The 22,479-nt window shown below is 40.7% G+C and overlaps 2 protein-coding genes across 5 annotated transcripts in view; one reads left to right on the forward strand and one right to left on the reverse strand.

The window, feature by feature from the left end:
* Positions 1-508: 508 nt before the first annotated feature.
* PAICS (phosphoribosylaminoimidazole carboxylase and phosphoribosylaminoimidazolesuccinocarboxamide synthase) overlaps positions 509-22,479 on the reverse strand; it is a 40,291-nt gene continuing 18,320 nt past the window's right edge. For all 4 annotated transcript variants that reach the window (XM_035546720.2, XM_035546701.2, XM_035546709.2 and 1 more), the window contains 13 exons: positions 21,887-21,961; positions 20,842-21,243; positions 19,466-19,531; positions 18,064-18,254; positions 8,658-8,709; positions 7,944-8,141; positions 5,754-5,932; positions 4,985-5,164; positions 4,781-4,894; positions 3,903-3,986; positions 3,598-3,778; positions 2,378-2,536; positions 509-1,723 (listed from right to left, as the gene is read on the reverse strand). In XM_035546720.2, coding sequence (XP_035402613.1) covers positions 1,557-1,723; positions 2,378-2,536; positions 3,598-3,778; positions 3,903-3,986; positions 4,781-4,894; positions 4,985-5,164; positions 5,754-5,932; positions 7,944-8,141; positions 8,658-8,709; positions 18,064-18,254; positions 19,466-19,531; positions 20,842-21,243; positions 21,887-21,961 — 2,048 coding nt within the window. In that variant the 3' untranslated portion in view covers positions 509-1,556. The remainder of the gene's footprint in view (positions 1,724-2,377; positions 2,537-3,597; positions 3,779-3,902; positions 3,987-4,780; positions 4,895-4,984; positions 5,165-5,753; positions 5,933-7,943; positions 8,142-8,657; positions 8,710-18,063; positions 18,255-19,465; positions 19,532-20,841; positions 21,244-21,886; positions 21,962-22,479) is intronic.
* The window catches only part of PPAT (phosphoribosyl pyrophosphate amidotransferase), a 47,151-nt gene continuing 33,596 nt past the window's right edge, over positions 8,925-22,479 (forward strand). Inside the window, exon 1 of the mRNA XM_035546742.2 lies at positions 8,925-9,282. Within this exon, the coding sequence (XP_035402635.1) occupies positions 9,155-9,282 (128 nt within the window). The 5' untranslated portion in view covers positions 8,925-9,154. The remainder of the gene's footprint in view (positions 9,283-22,479) is intronic.

Here is a 22,479-nt window from a genome sequence, read left to right on the forward strand (position 1 = left end):
AGCTAGTACCCAGTCTAGGTGTGTTGGGTAGGAAGAACAGTAAGAAATGCTACATTCAGCTTATAAATAACTTCATTCTTCTGCTGGTACTAGGGTGAAGTGCTGCACTCCCAGTTGCTTGCTCTGGTGCTGGTCTGATCGCAAGATAAGAGGATTTGATCAGTTTAAAAAGATTGCACTTCAGAAGACAGCACTACTTAGAGTTATGCCATACAGTTAAGAGAGAAGCTGTGATCCCTTCCTGTGAACAAGAAAGCCAGCAGAAAGTAATCTGCTTCCCCTCACTAAGGGGTGTGACCCATTATACAGTAATAGAAGGGTATATTTTTATGAGCAAAGCAACACAGCTTTCTGTAACAGGGAGCAATGTTGTCTACTACTTGACCTTGCAGAAGCCCCCCTTTGTGCAAAGTTAGTGCATAAACTTAACAAGTTTTATCTATTTAAGATCCTGAAGTTATATACCACAGCTGATGACTAATTCATATGTGCTTATCAAGTCTCCATGAACAGCTTTGAACTCAGTTTATTTAATTATAAAAGCATGAATGTTACATACATTGAATAATTGCATATTTCTTAGAATCAGTACCTATTTAGAAGAATGGTATGTGCAAAGATGAGACAATCATGCGTAGACTTCCCCCAGTAGTTTGGTGCTTTACCATTTGTTCCCACCTTCAGTTCAGTACAATTCCCATAGAAACAATGAGTGAGGGAATATACATACATAAAGCAAGAGTTATTGAAGTGTGAGGATGGTTTGACAACACCGCATAGGTCCTTTAGAGATTGGCTTAGTATTTTAAAGGGCAAAGATTTGACTAGTCAAGGGTTACAGCAAGTAGGCAACAAGCCTAGTTACAATTCCATTCAGAGCTATAGCTTGTGAACAACAGAACTGGTGTTAACTTCATCACAGCGTTCGAGATGATAGTGATGGGATGTATATGTGCATACATACACACATGAAAAATATAATGGACGTTTGTGGTTTTTAAATAAGGCAGATATTTCTTTCAGGCTCTTATATTTTTCCAGATTATTTTCTTATTAATACAGCATATGTTGCCATTTTATTGCTAAAGGAAAGCATACCATCATTGCAAGCAGAACAGTATCAGTACTAGTTTTAGTTAGTCCTGTTGAGTTAATAAGGTTCAGGACATACATTATTACTATGGAAGAATATTACTGTTACAGAAACAGAAAACAAGGGGATTTCTATTTGAATCACCAAATCATTATCTTGACATGAACATCAGCTGTAGTTAAGTCTACACTGAAAAGCAGAACAGCATTATTTTGGAGCAGCAGAAAGATAACTAAAATACTATTTTCCCCATCTTTTAGTAAGTTATTAAAAAACCTAAAACCAAAAAAATACAGAAGAGAGGGATGAAGACACAGCAGACTTCATCTACTGCTCTAAAGATGCTTTCTTCTGTCAGAAAAGATGCATAATTTCTCAGCTCATCCAACTGAGAACCCTAATACAAATGAACGTACACGCCATTAGTTTTGTGTAGCTATAAAAAGTTACTCATTAGTTTGACTTACAAGGTGCACTCTCGAAGCTTTTTGTCAGCCTGCTTCAAGGAGATCCATGTATTTAACATGCTTGATCGCAGCTTGGCCCACACCAAGTGGTTGTTTAACCCAAATATCTGGGCAGCAAACTGAGCAGCTCCTTCAGGTGACAGAGTAGTAGGACAGCCAAGACCTGCAAAGAGAGGAGAATGTCACCTACCGAAACACGTTTTCTAGGCACAAGCAAAACACTGCCTCTAAATAACAGCTTAAGACAACGCTTGTTTCAGTACTCAGGAGCTGCATGATCTAGTTTTAAAGCTACTGAAGTGTTGTATGTTCATTACTTCTCTCTTCATGGCATTTGAAACCAAAAGCCAGCATAGCAAATGACTCTCATTCAAAGGTAACAGACTTCTGGGCCTTTGTGCTGTCAAATATCCATTCTAGTCACTAATAAAAATTAAAATCCACGCAGGTAGTAATGCACTGTTATAAGAGGATCAAGCCGATTGTAGAAAGGTTTTTCTTTTTTTTTGTTCTACTTAGAGCTGCATTTTACTATGATCAAAGATCAAAAAAGTTCCCATTCATACCAATTCCAGCTTCAAATTCAGATGTTTAGTAAGGATAAGCAAAGGATTGTATCTTTCAAAGGGTATTTGTATGTAATCTTTGCTCTACTGATTTGATTGCAAAGAGCCCAGGGGAAAAAAAGAGAACGTGTGCAAGAGATTTCTAAAGACTTTGTTCGGTACTGATCCAGCTACTAGTGTGTGCACACACACATGTACGCTAGAACAAGTAGTGCTGTCAGTACAAGAGCACTGGTTAAAGATTGTCTTACCACTGGGTAGTCTGAGAGAAGACCACACATCCTGAGCACCCCAGTCAGCTGAGAGTGGAGGACAGTTGACAACTGGATAAGCAGTGTTACCCGACATTACTGGCCCCAAACCATTGCTTCTGCCAGCCACTGCAACGAACACAGTTGGGATTCCATCTCCTTGGGAGGGGGAAAAAAGGCAAATCAGATAAGCAATCCACCTTGTTTCTTCCCACTTGCTTTTGTAGGTGCTTTATCTGAGTATACAGCTCTTCTGTTTGCAGTTAATTTTGTTGATTCTGCTACACAGCACTTAAGTTTTATCTTGAATTTCTCCCTTGCAAAAAATAAGTCAAGTCTTGGAGCCTTAAAACCCAGATATTGCTTACTGTAACTGAAGATAGCATGCCTTACTCTGCATCTGAGGAAAAGTATCATTATCAGATGAGTAAGTGCTGCTTAGCTTTTGAAAAGAGCAATATTTAAAGATACTGGAGACTTAGTTGGCTATATTCTTGCTCAAATGTTAAGCTATGTTTCTGTTCTGTAAGGTCTTAATCAATTCACCTCAAAACAAGTGCCTTTTAACTATAGTTACCACATCTGTACTGTCATTGAGTCTTAAACTGCTTCCCCTCATACCCCATCTGTCAGTTTTTCCTCTGGAGGAAGTACACTACTCCTATAAGGATAAGTAGTTAATTCTCTCCTCTGGCAGTCTACACACCCTTTCAAAGAGATACCTAGTTTTCTTGGTAGAAATATGAATTTAAATTACATTTTTCTCATGGCATCTAAAATTATTAAGTGTGTTTTCAATAAACAGGTAGGATGACGGCAGCAACATCTGCCTTGTAAGTAACATATAAAAACATTTACAGTCAGCTAGAGAAGTCATCACTCTTCCCCATTTCAGAAATACATTTCCTGTAGCATCTTGCCACTGATGCTGGTATTAATACCATCAAGGCCTGGGCAAAGCAGTTCAGGTACTGGGTTAAAAGCAGAATTCAGGCTTTTGAGTAATGGAAGCTGTGTCTGGGCTGTGGGACAATACATTACTCCATAATTGCTTAGTGCAGCCTATAACCTATCATTATGTAATTAGCAAATGAAGTACATTGTAACAGCTTAGTCATGTTCAAACAAAATTTGGAAGAGACACCCACACAAATCCTTAAATTGACAATTTTTGTACATGATATTGTTTCAATCTAACTCAGTAGTTCTTTGGTATTTACCTTCGTATTCTGCTTTGATCCTCAGAGTTTCATCTGGCCCTTTGTGGGCAGAGGTTACTCTTAACTCACAAGGAATTCCAAAGGTTGCGCATGCCTTCTTTATTTTTTCACAGTGACTGAGGTCAGAAGGAGATCCCATCAATACCACAACTCTACCTTGGCTCTTTGTTTTCAGAAGCAGCTAGGGAGAAGGGGGTGGGGGCAGGAGAAGGAAAAACAGTCAGGATTCTAGATACATTGTTCATTAGAAGAGAAAACCAACCCACCAACCCAAAACCAAACAAGAGAACTGCACACATGGATACCTCTACTCTTTCTGCAACCCATTCAAAGTTTCTCTTAACCATTTGCAGTGCTTCAGGAGTCACTTCTTTCAGGTCCCGGTAGGACTGAAAAAGAAAAAAAAAAGAACAAAAACAAATGTTAAAACTGATGATGTGTTTGGGTACACAAAGCACTCGTTTTGCTACCGTAATTAAGAATACCCCAATTGAAATATTTATGCCATTTCTAACATGGAAAGAGAGACAATATTGTACAGTTACGGAAGAGAGCTTCTAAAGTGAGTCCTTTTCTTTGCATAGAATATGAAGTGGAAAGAACCAAGTTTTTAATCATATCAGATTAAGGGCTGAAATGGATGTGATTATTTCCTTTATACATGGATATGGAAGCAAGGAAGAACTGATGAACAACTACCTCAGTAAACAACCATCTGTGTTATAATTCATAACCATGTGTTAACATGGGAGGCTTTTAGCCATGGGAGTATCAAGGTTTTGCCAACTTCACAACAGGTAAGCTTAAGAAAACACATACAACTAATTTATTTTTTTTTTAATTGGAATTAAATTAATTATTTTAAAGTTCGAATTTGTAGTGACATGATGGCCTGCAGCAGCATTGCACTAGGCAGCCTAGGTTCTGCACGACATTACAGTGTACCTCATTTTAAGTAGATGAGCAAAAAGCACAGAGCAATTCACTCAAACATGCTACTACATGATTCAGGTAAAGTAAACAACTGAGCAGTTCTGTTTCCTGATTTAGTTCAACTGTAGAGTAATAGCCCTGCTTCCTGCTATCCGGGAAAAAAGGCACTCCGAAAGCACGTACTTAACTGTAGGGTTTACTTTTTTCTCCTTTCCAAATGACTTAGAAGATAAAAAGAATAGAACGTTACCTGTTTGTCCTTCTGCTGGCTTCTATCTCCTGATGGCCACAGTCTCCATGAATCATTATCAATAACATCAGCAAGAACAATTTCTTTTGTCAAAATATTAACACCAAATTCAATCTAAAAAGACAACAAGAATCCTATCTTAGGAACTACACAGCGATATATTTCCTGTCAGAACTAGGATCATGAGAATTCAGACTTTCATACCTTCAGGTCTACCAGAGTGCAGTTTTGGGGCTGCCATGATTTTTCCAGGATCTCAAAAATAGCTTGAGTAGAACGAGCCATAATATCTACTTCCGTCTGACCAATAGTGAGTCCAGCAAAACAGAATCTTGCTTCAATTAGCTGCTCTTCAGACCACTGTGGATCATTGTTGGCATCATCCTATTAAGAAAACCGAAACAGGAAAGAGCATGTAAGTTAAGTTAGCTATGATGGAAAAATAACCATTAGGAGACAGTATGCTAGGGCTTAAAATAAATATATATATACACACACACACAGTCTTGTAACTAGAATTTTATAATTGTACTTAAAAAAAAAAAAAGAGAAGAGCAGCATTAAACACACTTGTAACACTAACATTTTTCAGAACACTTCAAGTTTGGACAGCACCCCAAGAGCAACAGAGTATGCAAAAACAAAACAAACCAACCACAAAAACATTAAACACATGCACTTTAGGTCATAGTTCACAAGACACTTTCTAATATATCCAGGATGAGTTGTATCTCCTTTACATCCCATTTGGCTTGTTACTCTTTCATGCTCCCGTGAGCCAGTATTGCGCTGTATGTGCTTTGGACAAAAACAGCTCTTGGATGAGAATACAAGAAAGCTTCAAGATAGCGATACTACCAACCCTAAAAGAAGGTCAATTGCTAGTGCAACCTGCTATTCATCAGCATTTTTAGAAAGATGTTACAGAGTTCTAGCTCTAAGTTTGATTCACACCACAGGAGAGGAAACTTACCTTGAAAAACATCTCAATTTTGGGTGGGTAAAACTTATAGCCTTCTTTGACACCAGGGTTTCTTTTGAGGAAGGAGCCAGTAGCAATTCTTCTGCACACCCATTCAATCGGGATCATTTCACAGTGAGCTGCTATGAATGCTGTGTCGCTGTGTTTTCTGACAAAAGCCGTTTTGATTCCTAAATATAAAGATTAGTTCCATTACTAGGCAAACTCCACAACTGAAACAAGACTCAAAAGCATCTTTAAGTTTAAGCACAACCCAATCTTATTCTTCTCTGGACTTCAGGGATGCGCTGAATTTCTTCAAGGTATTTTAAGCGTAACAAGAGGGTTTCATTTTTGCCTTGTAAAAGGCCTTCGCTGCCATTATTTTCCTACAGGTCAGTAGTTTGCCAGTTTTATCATACTATGTTCACCTGTTGCTCAGAACCTTCTGCTGTGGTCAGAAATCCAATTGTCGCAAATCCTTCCCTCATGATGTTTTTTTAAAACAAAAGTTAGCAGCAACAATATCCAAATATACCTTCTGGTGGAAGATCTATAGACTGTAACACCATACATTGAAGGGCAACTGGAGTTAGCAAAAGACAGCAAAATATAAGGTAGCTTTTGCTACTTCATTCACAAAGGAAGATGGAGCAAGGGAAAGAATGACTTAGTTTTTTAATGAAAAGGAGGTCTAATATTTATTTAGGGCACTAGATCATTGTGATTTGTTGGATAACAGACATTAAGACTCGGCAATACACATGCATATGAATCTCCTCCAGCATATCTTACATAATTTTAAGATGCAAGAACATATTAAACATTGACAGCCAATAGCTGCCTATAGCCATTTTAAGTGCAATATGGCTCTTTTCTCATCTCACTCCTAGGGAAAGTTCCATATTTCCTCCCTAGAGCAGGACAACTGTCAAACCCAACTGCCATGTGCCAGAAACCAAAGGACAAAGGAGCTGCAATTAATCAGTTCAAGAAGTAGCTCTATTCCATTCCACTTTCAGCAACAAGGGAAGAAGAACCTAAAAATACAGTACTGAAATCACAACTTCATAGTTTATTGCAAGGCTCTCAACTGCACACCAAGTGACTTCTAAATCCAGGCATTAAATCCCCCTCATAGCTTTTTTTTTTTTACTACAGTTTTCAATCAGTGCAGATGTGTGCTTTTGAAAGGTTGACACTGGCTCTACTTTAAGTGGGAGAGAAACTTTAACAGAATTCTTTGTAAATCACCACCTTTGATAAAGTAGGTTAAGAAGAGTTGCGAAAAAGCAAACAAACTACTTCTACAATAAGGCACTCATGTTATCTGCAATTTATGCCTGTCAAATAATCAAACCAGAGCAGAACCCTGAAACTTCTTTTGTTGCTTTAAACTGCAGCTGCAATTTACTCTGCATATTTTTCCAGGGCACCCGAAGCTACTAAGTGAAAGCCATGTAAGGGTCTTTGAGGCAGCTCCTTAGCTTTTTGAATTCATACTGCATCTGTACGGTATTAAAATCAGTAGCTTAATTATTGGCCATATGGAATTAGGCAAAAACATGTAATTCATTGCTTCTAAATTAGAACCAATATTTTTAATCAACTGCAAAAATAAATGGAAAGACCCCAGAGACTTCTTTGTACCGTATCAAGAACAGGCTTCCTAGGAAAGCCAGTGATTGAGGATCATACTAAACAACTTGATTAAGTCTTCTTTCTCCACCAATCCATTCACAAAAGGCCTTAACCTCCACCTGTCCCTGAAGAACTACTTGCACAGAAGTAGAGGTTGATATAACTACACAGAAAACTCCTTTCTCTCCTTCACATCTGAAACACGCTGACTTTACTGTTTGATTGAGATCTATCAATTTATAACAGATAATACAACTTTTAGAGCAACTGGTACTCAGCTGGGACTTTGTAGCAGAGGGGAGGGTTAGGGGTATGTCCAGACAAATGGGAGAAACTACAGTGGTGGATTAGATTACTACACATACTGTCATGGTCCAAATGACTAAGTCACCCACCCAGATCTGTAGTACCAGAAGGAAAAATGCAGACCTATAAATTAATGAAAAAGAAAGACAAAGCCGAAAAGCATCAAAGCCTCAAGGCAGGATAAATCAGTAGAGAAACTGTTTTGCAACACCATCTGCAATACGCAGGCATTTATTCTGCCTTCAAAACACTTACCAGCTTCTTGGAGCAGCTGAAACACACAGCTCGTCGTTGTATTGGAAATGGCAGCCTTCCCCTCCATTCGGTCCTTCCTGGCCGCATTTCCCGCTGTTATTTGGTCTTTCGACTGCATCAGAACACATCCCGGGATATCTGGCAGCTCGTAAACTTCTTTTGTTTTACCTTCGTTCACTTTTTTACCAAGTTTCAGCTCTGCAGAACAACAAAAAGAAGAATTTGACATCGAAAGAGATTTCCTACTCCCCCAGACCAGTGCACCGAGCCTGCCTACCCGAGCAGCTCCGTGCCCAGCAGCATCCCCGCTCCCACTCCAGGAGGAGCAGGCTAACTTTCCTCAGCCAGCTTCCATGCGCGGCCGCTGCCTCAGGGGGTGCGGCTATAACCGTGGTGGGCTACTTTTACTACTTTTTATTTAGTTATTTCTTTTTAAAACTACTTTTTAACCGCCTGAGCAGTTTAACCGCTGAACTTGGGCTCTGAGGGGGAGCTCCCACGCCTCGCCTCAGGGGCGCGGAGATCATCGTGTTCCCCCCCCCCCCAGTATCGAAATAACAAAATAAAATAAAATTAAAGAAAAAAAAAGTAGTTTTGTGCCGAAAAACTTTACTTCAAGACGCCAGAACCCACAGGCGGCGGCGCGACTCCCGCTCCCCACCCCCCCACCCTCCCCCCGGCCGTTACCGGCCCCCTCAGAGCCCCAACGGTTACCTGAGCCAGCGGGGGCCATGGCGATGGCAGCGGGAGCGGTGGCGGCAGGCACCTAGGGCACAGGACAGAGGCTTCAGCGCACGCCGCCGGGCCCCGGCGCCGCGGTAAGAAGGGGCCGACGGAAGGGGCGGGCAGGCGGGGCGGCGGGCAGCGCCAATCGCGGCCACCCCGCGCCCCTCCGGGTGTGCCCCCCCCTCTCCGCCCCCGTTCCCCAGCCACCCCCAGCCCTCCGCCCCCCTTCCCCCGGGCGCCCCCGAGCCCCCCGGCGGGGCGGCGGGGCAGGGGGCGGCGTGCGGGGCCGGAGCCCCCCCGTATGTAAATGAGGGAGGCCGCCGCGGCAGGCTACCGGCGGCCCCGCGCGGCGCGGCGCTGTTGGCTGCGTGAGGCGGCGGCAGGAGGGAGAGCGGGACGGGAGCCGCCACACGCCGCTGGCCGGTGCCCGGTTCCCGGTGCCCCCCGCCCCGCCGCCACCACCACCACCACGTGCCGGCGGCGCCATGGAGCTGGAGGAGCTGGGCATCCGGGAGGAGTGCGGCGTGTTCGGCTGCATCGCCTCCGGCGTGTGGCCCACCGAGCTGGACGTGCCCCATGTCATCACGCTGGGGCTGGTGGGGCTGCAGCACAGGTAAGGGGGGCACCGGGAGGCCGTTTGGGCACGGGGAGGAGGGGAGAAGGGGGGGGGGGGTCCCTTCCTCGCCGGAGGCCGGGGAAGGAGCGGCGTGGCCGGGGCCCTGCCCGCACCCAGCCGTCCCGTCCCCGCTCCGAGCCCCGCAGCATCCCGCGGGGGCTGCCCGCAGGAGCAGCAGCCTGGGGACACGCTCCGGACCTCGGCTGCGGCCAGCTAAGTCGCGTGTCCCCGTTGCCGTCCCCCTCTGGTGGCGGCTCGTCCCGGTGCAGCGAGGCCCTGCCCGAGATGCTGGTGTTCAAACGCAGCCCTGCCGAGTGGAGGCTGCGGAAACGGAAAAGGGTTCTCAAAGGTCTCTGGGGCTCCTCGCAGCCACAAGTGGTAAGGGCTAGCATCGTGGGGTAATAAAACTCGCCTGCTACCTGAGAGGTTTGTGGCCATGTAAAACAAAACTATTCACCATGATCGACTGTGGATGAGGAGCTGTAAAATGAAGTTTTGATTCTGCTCTCGTTTGGTATTTCAAAGTTATGCTGTTACACGCAAACATACATTAATCATTATTTCATTGGTGCCAGCGAGGTCTGTCTGCCTCGTGGGAGCACATGCACAGGCATACACGCACGTGCTAGCTTTCGCTCTGCACTGCAAACGCCTATGTGGTAAGTCTAGCTTCACGTTGGTGAAAAGTGGGTGAAACAATCACATGCATGACAGTCCGGGGAGGTGGGCTTCTCTAGGCACACATGCACTGAAGAAGGAAAAAAAAGGGGGGGTTGGTCACTGTATTTTTGAGGTCACAGACATGTAAGGGTTGCTCCAAAGCTGTTTTGGACCAACAGTATAAAATAGTTTACATCCAGCTTTTCTATTTATTACAGCCAAGTTTCATATACTTTTACTGGTTAAATGGTGCATCCCTACATCACGCTCAGGTACTACTATTTGTTTGGATTGCAGGTGTATCATTCATAAGCTACATATATTTGCCAGTGTCCATCAAAATCACTTTTATTGGGAACGATAAAGCTACAGAATCCAAGGAATGAAGCTGGGTAATCAATCAATGGCCTTATTTTAGGTTGAGACACTTCTCTGTAAAGAGGCTGGAAAAAAATCTGATCTCATTTATGCCTGCACAGTTACACTAGTGGACCTGGATGGAGTTTCTTAGTTGGAAATAAAATGACTGCTGTATTTTTCATTGTTTTGCAGCTTACTATCTCAACTTCCACTGCAACCTTATTTCATGATTTTCAATACACAGTGTGTTTTTTTCTCTCTTTTCTGATGGCACTTGACAAGTATATTTGATTTCCATGAGTTCTTTAATATCAAATGACCCCTGTGGAGCCTTATGTGAGACAACTGTAGCCAGTAATGCTAATGTTGTGACTAACAGTGGAAGCAACTTGCAAGTTCTAAAAAATCACAGAATACGTACCTAATGGCATACATACACTACCTCTGATTCTGATTTCCTTACTCAGTAACTAAAAAAATCTAAGGGATGCTTTCTTAGAGACATAAACCTTATTGCATCTGTAAAACCAAACTTGTTTACTTTCACTGTGAAGTTAAACAGTCCATTCAATTAGGTATAGCTTTCAAACAGGCAATAAAATTCTATTAAATAGCTGAAATTTAGATGTTCCCATTTCCTTCTTTAATGTTTCTCTCTAACCTCTCTGAATTTTTCCTTAGTATTCTACTGTAAGGTGTAGTAAAAGGTGGCGGCATCCCTATCAGGAGGTAATAAGGTAGCACCTGTTCCTGTTGGAACATCTCTTGAAAACCAGGATTAAGTTTAAGCATTAACTGTATCAGTAAATTACACTAAGCAGGTTCTTCTAAACTGAAAAGGTAAGAAGCATCTCTTTAACCGTATTCCTTTCAAGGTATGTAAATATGGGAGAGAAGTATGGTAAATAACAATGGATAGTCCCAAGCAGACCCTGAGTGACCATCAGTAGTTTGATTGTCCATTGGAAAATAGTTCTTAGAGCTCCCATTGAAATTAATAAGGATGTGTAGGTAATGACTACTGGCCTTACAAAGTCATAGTCATGATTCTTCTATTGCTAATTAGTCTTGTGCAATAAGTCAAATGTCAGAATTTGGCCCTTAATTCATCTCAGATTTTAAAAATTAGAATATTCAAGCGTGGCAGTGCATTGAGCTGCATTCTTGAGATGACTGATCTACAAAGTAGAGAAAGCCGTTGGGAACACATTATAATTTCTAATCCTTGAAATCATATCTGTATGCATAAACATAGAGTGCTTGTTACAACCCACAAAAACATATGGCATGAATTCTTTGTGCTCTCTGTTCTGATACAGGCATTTGCAGCAATGTAAAAAAGCTTTGCTTTTTGTGATAAATGGCCTGAAGAGCTGATAGTTGTTTTTTTTTTTACAGTGTTAGAAAGATATTCAGGCACTTTGGTGAGCTTTACTTCAGTGAGGATATTTGCAACTGAAAGCTTGAAACTCAGTACACTGCATCAATCAAACAGAATATTTTAGCATGTATTTGAGTGGTTTTCTTTGTATCATTGAAACTATTCTGCATGAAGTCAGGTGTATTTGTATGCTGGGTTCTGCAGTGGGCCCACAAGCAGACACACCAGGAAAGGCTGACTTGGAATCTCACTTTATTGTCATGTAAGTGACAATTTCTCAAAGCTTTTTCCTTTTTTCTTTTTTTTAATTAAAACACAGCTGCTCAAATGTCAGGGCCTAAATTCACACTCCTTTGTAGCAGAAGGCAGAATATGGCTTTTTATTGGCTTTTACTTAATACTGGTGAATTGTGAATTAAAACAAAAAATGCGTGTATTCCTACTAACAGTGCTTCCATGCGCTAAGAACATTGTACCAATTTAACTTAAGGCCATTTGTTAGTGATTTTCATCTGGTTTTGATGCATTTTATAGCTATGTTAGCAGTGAATTTCATTGTTTGAAACTTTAAAGCTAAAACTGTTACTCTGGGTTTAAAATTAATAAAGTGGGTATTCTAAGTCATCTTTACAAACTGTAAGCCAGGGAACAAAATCACTATAAAATCCACTGACAGCCTGCCAAAATAAAGTCAAGGGATATTGGTAAGGAGAGGACTTTCTTGGAGGCAGTGAGGGAGGGAGGAGGAGTACTGCGAGTTACAGATCTATTAAACGTCATTTGAGTCCTTGACCAGGACAAATTTGCAACCTTAATCTTGGAACAAGTGTGACTTCTGTTAACTTTTTGCAAAGTTCTTTCGAAAATATTTTTGGCAGTAATGCCAAGTACTGAAACCTGGGATTCAGCTTTGTACTGATTTTTTAATAGGATCTTTAAAAGGCCTTTTCTGTGCAGGTGGAAATCCGGTTAAAACAGGGATTATTTCTCATCCCAGCTCAGCTGGGTCTATGTATGGGATTGGTTATGAGAATCAAAGTACATGGAGAGGACGCTTGGCAGGCATGCTTTTCTGATACCTTCCCTGTTACTGTCCACTACTAAAACTCGTACAACCATGCCAAAATAATCACCAGTGTAAGCTAGGATTTTTACTTAGCTTTCTATCCAGTACAGTTGCTAGTTGTTTCCAATTAGCCCCTTTTCTAAATATCTACAGTCAGTATAGCATATTGAATAGGATTATCTACCTTTTATATACAATCTCTTGGATGCAAGATAGATTTTTATAACACTTTTTAGTAAGTTATTGGTATCCTGTCTTACCCTGTGAGTCTTACCTGAGCAAATTGGACCAAATGGATGGAAATGTTCTGCGAAACATGGATATGCTGCAAGTAATGATCCTTATAATTTGGTGTAACCTTTTCATCTTAAGAACCCAGTATGGGTTTAGCAAATCCTCCATCCCCAGATGCAAAACCAGCAGTTAATGTTTTAACTGTCTAAATTCCAAGTTTTAATTAATCATACTTGTATGTTCCATAGGGAATGTATATACTGGGTAAAATGTTTGTCAAGCTAATAATTTGAGCTTGTATGGTGTTTTACCAGCATATTTATGCTGTACATGCTGGTAAAAGATTCTTGAGTACTTTCAGAGACTCTTATTGCATGTAGATAATAGTAATGCTTTATCCTTAGTTAGGTACTGGTTTAAGTTTATAGGTTATTCTGTGCTGCTAGGTGCTGACAGTTTAATTAGACACCACACCGCTCACTACTGCAGGAAGAGAAATGAGGAGTGAGGCCTTTTGGCTGTGCTGAGCTGTTGCATCCGCTCAGCTTTCACGTAATTTCCTGCATGGTGATTTCCTGAAAGCGAAGACAAGCCAGATTTACATTCTAACCAAGTTCAAATCCCTGAAGTATAATGTATGTTCCACAAAATGGAGTCCGGCCTTGGCTCTTCTCTCTGGGTGTGGAATTATGAATTGGAATAAGATAACATGAGAAGGAGGGGGAAAAAAAACAGCAGAGAAGTGGTACTAAAAGATGTATTAAAAGAGGATGTTTCAGAGATAGCTATTACATTTATTGTGGCCAACAGAGTTTAATTCCATCACATTAACCTAGCTGTGGAGTGGGGATGAGACTTAATTTTTCTTCAAATTGACTTAAGTCATCCATGTAGACATGATACAGCTCTCGAGTTATTTTCACAGGATTGCTTTTTGTTGCCTTGTCTGCCCATCCCTTAAATTTGAGCCTGATGCATGGAGTGAGGGTTGTACGCAGCACAGGAGGTTGGTTCATGATGGGTGGTGTAGGTCAAATAAACTGTCCTGGCTGCTCTTTTTGCCATGTCTCTCACTCCCTTTCTTGAACTTTAAAATAAACAAACAAAAAAAAAAACAGGGGTGTTTGGAGGGGCTTGTTATTAAGTTAGAACTTCAATAAGTTCTGGTGGGTGGATAACCATTTGAGCACATGAGTGCTGGTGCCAGTGCAACAGAGACTATCTGCAGAAGAGTGGGAGTCTGGAGGGAGTGCTTTTAAGCCAACAGTTATGACTGGATTCCTGGACTCCAGGAATGCAAGTACCTCTCTGCTCAGTGAAGCCCATTCTCCAGGCATTTGGCCCAAATACAGTTTGGGCTACCAGGAAATAAACTAAATGAGGCATTCAGAGGACTTTCGAGGGTAATAGCCCTATCAAAGACATGTAAAGTGACCCATTCATCTCCATGAATAAGCGTGCTTTAGAGGTGAATGGAATATAGATCGGAGTGGTGATTTTTCCACTTATCTGCTACACCTCAGAAATTTCAGTACCCTCCTTGGCAAACTGGGGAGGAGACAGCGATTTGTCCTAATGCTAATCTGAATGGCCCCCTGCTAATAGTGCAGATATTTGAGGAGGAGGGAGAAGAACAAAGACTTTTTTTATAGGATTGCTGCTGTTCCCATCGTTACTTTATGTTGGTGTGGATTTTTAAGCTGGATCATTTCCGTGATGTAATTTATACTAGATTCTCTCGAGCAGTTGTATGGAAACAACCTGGTCTGGCCTTGCTGCTTAAAAGGAACCATATTGTGGTTCTTCTCAGATTCTTTGAGTCTTACTGTAGTGTTCTCACACATAACAGATAGTTAGTGTCAGATATGTCCCAGATTGCATTTAACTTGCCTGTGTGTGTGCCTAGGCTAAATATTGTGTGACTGTAACACGTTTAGAGCAGAGCCTCAGCACAAGTTCAAGTGTGTGCAGAAATACTCTGGAAGGATGAGTTGGCTTAACTAAATGCTGTATTTGAAGGGACTTTTTTTGAGAAATCCTCTGTTTTAGTGATACTCGATTTAGCCCATTGTCACCACCCCAGGAGATACTGTCAAAGGCGGCAGACCATAGCTCTAGACAACTGGAATTCTGAATGCAACCCTCGTGTTATTTTATCCCTAAGCAATAAGCGATGTTGTATCATAGCCACAACTGCAGTGAAGAAAGGTTGTCCTGATGCCACTTCAATTTATCTATCTAAGCTTCGTACACATTCAAGTAAATATTTGTTACAAAGTAGTGTGAGTAGTATATAAGTATTAGATGGTGCCAAATGCTCCCCTACACTTGACTTCTCTTATCACTATTGGCCAAAAATAAATATGAATGGTAGAAAAGAAGGGGATAGCTTTCTGTCAAAATAATTTTTAAAAGCATGCTATACTTTCTAGCCACAAAGCAGAATAGAAGTGGAATCTCACACAAAGGGAAGTCCACCTTCTTTGCACATTGTTTGTTAGGTAAATCCTGCTCTCTGGTAACTGCAGGCATGTTTTCTGAGGAAAACAAACAAACAAGTAGAGAGCCACACCTGCTTTTTTTTTTTTTGGCCTGTCAGTTCTTGCTTCATGCCTACCCTCTAGTGTTGATATGAACAGTTTCCAAATAGAGATTGCGTGTGTGCTCTGCAATTGCGTGTGTGCTCTGACCTTCTAAGAATTTAGACAGTCCTTTGCCTGAGTACTGCTGTACAGTTCTCACCTGAACAACAGCATTTAATACAGATGCATATTTCTTGAGCTTGTTTTAATGAATAAAATAAGGTTTTTTTTGTATTCTGGGAGAAGAGAAAATTTTTTGGGGGGAGCAGGCAGGGGCATTGTACTGAATGACAGCAAAGCTTTGGAGAGACTGCAGTCCTCATGCATCACTCAGAATTTTAAGTGAAGTTTGTGTTCTTTGAGATGCTAACTGCCTTCCTCAAGTTAGCCTTTCTTCTGTGAGGGCAATCACACTGCAACAAAGACAACCCTTGAGCTGCTCCAAGTTAGGGCTAGCACACCTGAGGATTTGCTGGGCTGCTTCAACTCACTAACTGCACAGATTTTTATTTTTTTTTCCAGCTGGGCTAGTCTGGTGTCAAACTATCAAAATGAGCAGGTTTAGGGGGGATCCAGCAGGAATAAAGAAGAGATCTTCATGTTGCAATGAGTTATCAAATTGCAGCTAGTTTATGCAACTTCAGCCTTGCACTCACAGAATACAGTTATCTTAAAAAGTTCATCTAAATCTGAATTGATCTCAACTGTTTACATAAACTGGAGTGAATTAGAGTGGGAACACGTTTTTTTTCTGGCCCATATCTGGAAGGACTAACCTGTGATTTTAGTGCTGCTAGGAATGGGAAGCTCTTCAGCTAGCTCAGCATATTCTAGAAGGACATCTGACCATGAAGCAGGGACAGGGACAGGGACAGATTCCTTGTCCTACCAAAGGTTGCAGTTCTGTATGCAAGTAATATAATAGATGCAAGTTCAAGGATGTGTACTGAAACCAAAGCAATTTTAAAGGAGAGAAGAAAGTTTTTTGTTGTTGTTTTTTATCTAATGATGATTAGTATTACAATTGTCTCATTATAAGCTAAAGATTTTCAAATTTACATTGGTTTACACTAAGAAACCAATGTAAACGTGAAAAATGGTCACTAAGTATACACTGGCACAACTACATGTCTGTCACTGTATAAATGAATGTGAACAAAAAATGATGATTTTCTAGGGATATTTCTCTGACTTCTCAGAATTGTTTTTAAAGTGTTAGTCAAATAACAGATCAAGTCTACCATTGTGGAAAGGTAATGAGTATAATTTGAAGATAAATAATACCTTCATATAATCTCTCATAAAAGAATTAACAAGAAAATAAGTAACCACAGAGTGGGAAACAAAGCACTAGATCCACTAAGATCTTTGTGTAAAATTTAGTGAAGAGGGATTGGGTGGAATTTAGGCCCCTGGGTATTTAAAAAACAAAACAAAACTGGTTGCTGCTGCTCCTGCAATGAGTACTTGACTGTTTGACTTCACTTGAGTCTTTGTGTGTGCCCAGAACTAACCTAGCTTTGGCAGGGCTGTGCAGGTCTATGCACAAACATGACAGATCCACAAATGAGTTGTTCTTCTGCTTGAATACACTCAAAGGAAAACCTTGCAAATGCATAGGCAGGATAGGATAGGCAGGATAGGCTGTAAAGTACTTGCTTACCCAATCACAAAGTATTGGCTAGTAGGTTTCTGCACAGTTACTTACTTACTTACGGTGTTTGTCATTTATCATCTCATTGTCCCCTGCACAGTGTCTATGTTTTCTCTGCTTCATTTGGTTACTGGACAGGGCAGATCCCTTAAAACAAGGACCAGAACCCATTTCTTCCCCTTCTAGGTGGGCACCAACTTTCTGGCTCACTGAATTCTCCAGTTCATTACTGCACAGCATCATACCTTCTGCAGTCATATAGGGATGGTTCCCTACCTTAGCAGGTGACAAGACTAGCAGGGTAAAAGGAATTAAGTGTTGTTCCCCCCCCCCCCCCCCCCCCCCAAGCCTTGTCTAACCAAAAAGAAAATCTCTGTTCACTTAACTGTTCACTTAATTGCAGAAGACTAATTTGCTAGGATGGTTATAGACATAGTAATTGAACATGATAGGTTGAAATTTTTAAGTGTAGATGTTTTAAGTGTAGTGTTTTAAGTGTACATGTTAATGTAGATGTTTTCTTTGATGTCAAAGTATTTTTTTCTTTCAATTAACCCTGTCATTTGTGTTATGTAGGTGACCCAAGGCATGTAGGAAGAAGTTTTATCATTTATTAGACTAACTGATGCCACTTCTAAAAGTTCATTGTTAAAAATTATGATGGAAACTCATACCTTTTTTTTTAGTTCAGATGACTGAAGGTGAATAAATTAAAGGGGAGCAACCTTGTACCAATGTACTCAAGTGAGTGACCTACTCTCACAAATAAGTCTGTTTAATTTCTTACCATCTGAGAGAATCATTTTGCATGCTAATTTAGTAGAAAGTTCATTAAACCAACCTGTTGTATGGCTGATGGATCAGCATACAGCTGAGTTCTGTTGAGGTCTTGCATTTCTTCCTGCTTACAAAGCTTTTCTAACAGTAACTTTTTGCCTTCTGTTACTGTGTGCACTCTCTCTGTTAACAGTTTTTGAAACTGGAGAATGGTGTTTTCAGAAGCACTTTTCTTAAGTGGAACAGGTGACTTCTCTGTGAACAAAGCAAAGTATGTACTTAGAGTGTACAAGTCAACGAACTGCTGACTGAAGTCTAGCACATGCCACAAAATTTTCCTAATGCCGTCCTTCTATTACCCTCTTTTGGCAGGCATTGTCTGGTGTTGTGTAAGGGGTCATTGTATAATGACCAGTAGGAATGAGTAGACCTTGTAAAAATCATTTGGGCTGCTCTCTCATATTTGAACTCTCAGGCTTGCCTGACTACTGCTTTCTGCAAGACAGTTATCTAATTGGCAATAAAATAAATAATATTTAATTACATAGAGTTAGTCCTGTTAATGCAATTTCTAACAATGTACTGAACAGAAATGGTGTGGTGTTTGGATGTGTTTGTGTTCATCTGTCTACAGACAAGACAATTTTAGTATTAAAAGTAAGGGGGAGTCTCCTAAAAACTAACTTTGTTATCCCTCATTTTTGGACTTTTTGATTATTTAGGGCCTGCCAATTTTGGTAGGAACAAGAATAGCTCCTGACCTTTCCTCTCAGATTGCATTCCACATATTTCTGTCCTTTCCTTCATTTTTCTCTCAGTGATTCTTTAACATATCATCGCTTTCATAATAGATCTTGTTTTTCTCTTGTGCAGTTTTGAGCACATAACTTCTCTTCTCATTTACTACTGATACATGGTATAATATGAAGAAATCACAACCATGACTGTGATACAGTCCATGTTTTCCTCTGAGCAACACAGGATATTAAACAGCTTCTTCCTTTAAAAATGTTAATGTTTTCCTTACATTTGACTCTCATAAATTAAATAATTATTTCTTTAATATATATCCATATATAATGGATATATAATATACATCCAGATTGGATGGGGCCTTGGCCAACCTGATCTAGTGGGTAGCATCCCTGTCTATGGCAGGGGGGTTGGAACTAGATGATCTTTGAGGTTCCTTCCAACCCGAGGCATTCTATGATTTCCTGATGCCTCCCTCATTTTTACTTATTTATTTTTTATCAGGGATGAAGATTCAAATAAAGAAATTGCACATTTTCCCTTAGGCCCACATTTTAATCTGGAGGTTTCTTTTGCAGATTGTTAATAGTGCAAGAACAATGTTAGTTTGGAGGTTGGTGTTAAATTATAGATTTTTTTTAAACTGTAAACTAGTATATGGCATCCAATTTAACAGTAATGTGTAGATGCTTTAAAAAGTCAGAGGCTCTTACCATCATTCCATGTTTTTCTCTTGATACCCAAGGATCCTGTGTTTGCTGTTACATCTCCCACTGAAACTTAAAAGAGAGAAGCAAGGTGACTAAGTATTTTGCAGAGATTCTAAAAGCATAGTCAGTCACAAACCAAAATGCTTTATCCTACAAAAGCGAATGCATTGCGACAACTGACTTGGAGCAGTAGGAATCTTCTAGAGAAGTTAGGTGCTGGACTGGCATGCAGAGTCAGGGTGGAGACATACGTTTGCTTGACAGATGCCTCAGGCAAGCTAATAAAGCCTCTTTTATGAAAGGTTATTGTTTTCCTGTATCCTGCCTGCATCAGCATTCACAACACAGATAACACGGCCCTTTTCTGGCATGCTAAAATGTAAAGCAGCCATGTCAGCTCAAATATTCTTGGTGTTGAAAAATTCCATTTACAGAGAGCAGAAGTGAGCAGTAACACCTTCAGTTTCTGGATTTGGAAGAAAATGGATGTCTTAAGAATGTCATCTAGCATAAGAACGAGGTAGGTGGGAAGCAGCAGTGTCATCTCATGGCCACCAGCCTCACCCAGTGGCACTACCGCAGGGTGCTGCTGGACACCGCGTTATGGCTCTGATTCACGAGTAAGGACAGCTGCCTTAAGGATTGCTCCAGCAGCTTCTGCTCAAGCTGTCCATCTGACCTCTGCTGCCAAACTGGTTCAAGTCCTCAACTAATGTTTGTGGCATTGATAATTATTATCTAGTGTTTAGAAAAAACAGAATTAGACCTGGTTTACCATAATTCACTGAGCTGTAAGCTGCAGTGGTAAAGTTGCTTCTACATGAGTGTCTGATCCACCTGACTGCTCTGGCTCTCAGGAGCAGCTGCCTCTGCTCTAGGCAGGTTATAATTACAAGTGCTCAAATACGCATTGCAGCCCTGGATTTTTTTTCTCTATTGACTGTGGTATGAATTTAATAAACTTTGCTTTTTTGGAGTCCTTGCACTTGGCTTGACTGTTACACAGTTCTAATTGGTATGAGCTTGCAGCTCTGTATCCATAATGCTTTACATGCCTGTTGGATCACCTCTAAGGCCTTTCCTGTTTCTCTAGCACCATTTCACTGTATCTCACTTAGGGTTCCAAAAGTACAAAGACTTTCTAATAACATTGAGCACGTTGGGTACTTTTCTTTTTTGTTGCTTTTCTCACTTCTAAACTCCTCCAAAGACCACTGCTGTTCTCTGAGCATTGCCTGTCAGACCACGCAGATAGAGGTTCTGCAGTTATTTTCCCTCCCTCCTCATTTCAGCCTTGTATTTCACCCCAGGAGCATGGGTCAACAGGCAACTTTAACTTTTGTTTTAATCGCTTTATCTCATTACTGAAATTTTAGTACCTGATAGGAGGCTTGAACTTTCATATCGCCAGCTTGATGGAACTAGAGGCTGTCTTTTTAAGATATCATCAATTTCTTCATAAAATCTCATTTTTCTCCTGGGATTACCAAGGTGTTCATTTTCTTTCTGTAGTGCACGGTATTCATATTTTAGGTTCTTGTACTTCGTGCGACATTGTTTCCAGTCTCTGTCTATTCCATGTTTCATTAACCTTCTGGCAATTTCCTCAAATATTTCTTTATTTCTCGTGGCCCCTTCAAGCATTTGCTGTATCTTTTCATCTGACCATATGTTTATCAGAGCTCTGACTTCATTATCGCTCCAGTGTCTTCCTGCTCCAGTATCATTAATTGTAATAACTTTAAAGTGATTTCGTGCTTCTTCCAAGGGAATATGATTATCTGAAAATATGATGAAACAACTGAGTATTGCTGAGTATAGGTATATTAAAGTGTAATTGTAGCTAATGGTTAAGTAACAAGCTGAAGGATTAATTAATGTTTATAATAATCTCTGGTTACAAAAATCTTTTAATTTTACAATGTTAATATCCATTTGTAATTGCATTTCTCTTAAGTATGCAAAATACGTAATCTCTTGTCTCTGGAAGCCATCTAAAATTCCACATTTTATCAGTGTAACTTTCTTGCTGTTGTCAAATTAAAGACATGTCAGGGTGCTACATACAGGAGAGCAATAGGCTTTAAGCATTAGAAGCAACGTTGTATCAGCAGTAATAAGAAAATGGCTTTCCAGGGTCAAATTAGAATGACACGAAGAAATATCATGCAAGCAAAAATGCTTCCATGGGTTCAATACAAGAAAAAAATCTTACAATCTTACTATCTAGATATTTAGAAGAAGGCTGATGCTGCTCTTAGTCAGTCTGAAACTAATTTTTAGGTTTAGTGATAACACCATACTGGAGTCAAAAGCAGATAAAGTTAGAGCCATGTTTACAGTAGAGATTTGGTTGCTCCAGCTTTGTACAGAAATTCCAATGCAACTTTCTTTCAGAATAAATGCATGGAAATTAATACTCACCTGTCCCAACTATCTGTTTTGCTACTGGCGTAGTACAAGATCTGTCTTCTGAGGTAGTACTTATAGAATCATCATCTATAGAAACACGCAAGTTTAAATAAAACGGATTTAGGGAAATAAATTGCTAATATTATTCCCCTGTTCTGCAGGTAACATCTATCTTCAATTAAAAATGTCATAACCCATTACTAAGAGGGTTACAACAAGTTTTCTGCCGCTTGCCTCTTAATTTATTTATTAGCTTATCTCATAAGCTTTATCTTTCTTCCTGCACCCACATTCCCCAAAGGTAGCTGTGGATGCTGCAGAGAAGTTTAAAATACCTGATTGAGCATGTAGGCGTACGTGGCAGGTTTGTGTCTCACATGTAAGTAGATTTGCATAACACGTTTGTGCACACTGACTGGCATGGGTGTGCCGTCCATTGTTTGGGTGCCATTTGTAAGGGCACGCTCCTGTGGATTCACTCACAGCCAGTAGGGCTCGAACTGCAGCGCTTTCCCTGGCAGAGTCATTCATGTTCCCTGGCTGTTGCCACGAAATGAGCAGGGACTGCTCCAGAAGTCCCGCTGTCAAGTTTGGGAACTGCACGT

Source organism: Cygnus atratus, chromosome 4 (genome assembly GCF_013377495.2).
Source record: "Cygnus atratus isolate AKBS03 ecotype Queensland, Australia chromosome 4, CAtr_DNAZoo_HiC_assembly, whole genome shotgun sequence".
NCBI lineage: Eukaryota > Metazoa > Chordata > Aves > Anseriformes > Anatidae > Cygnus > Cygnus atratus.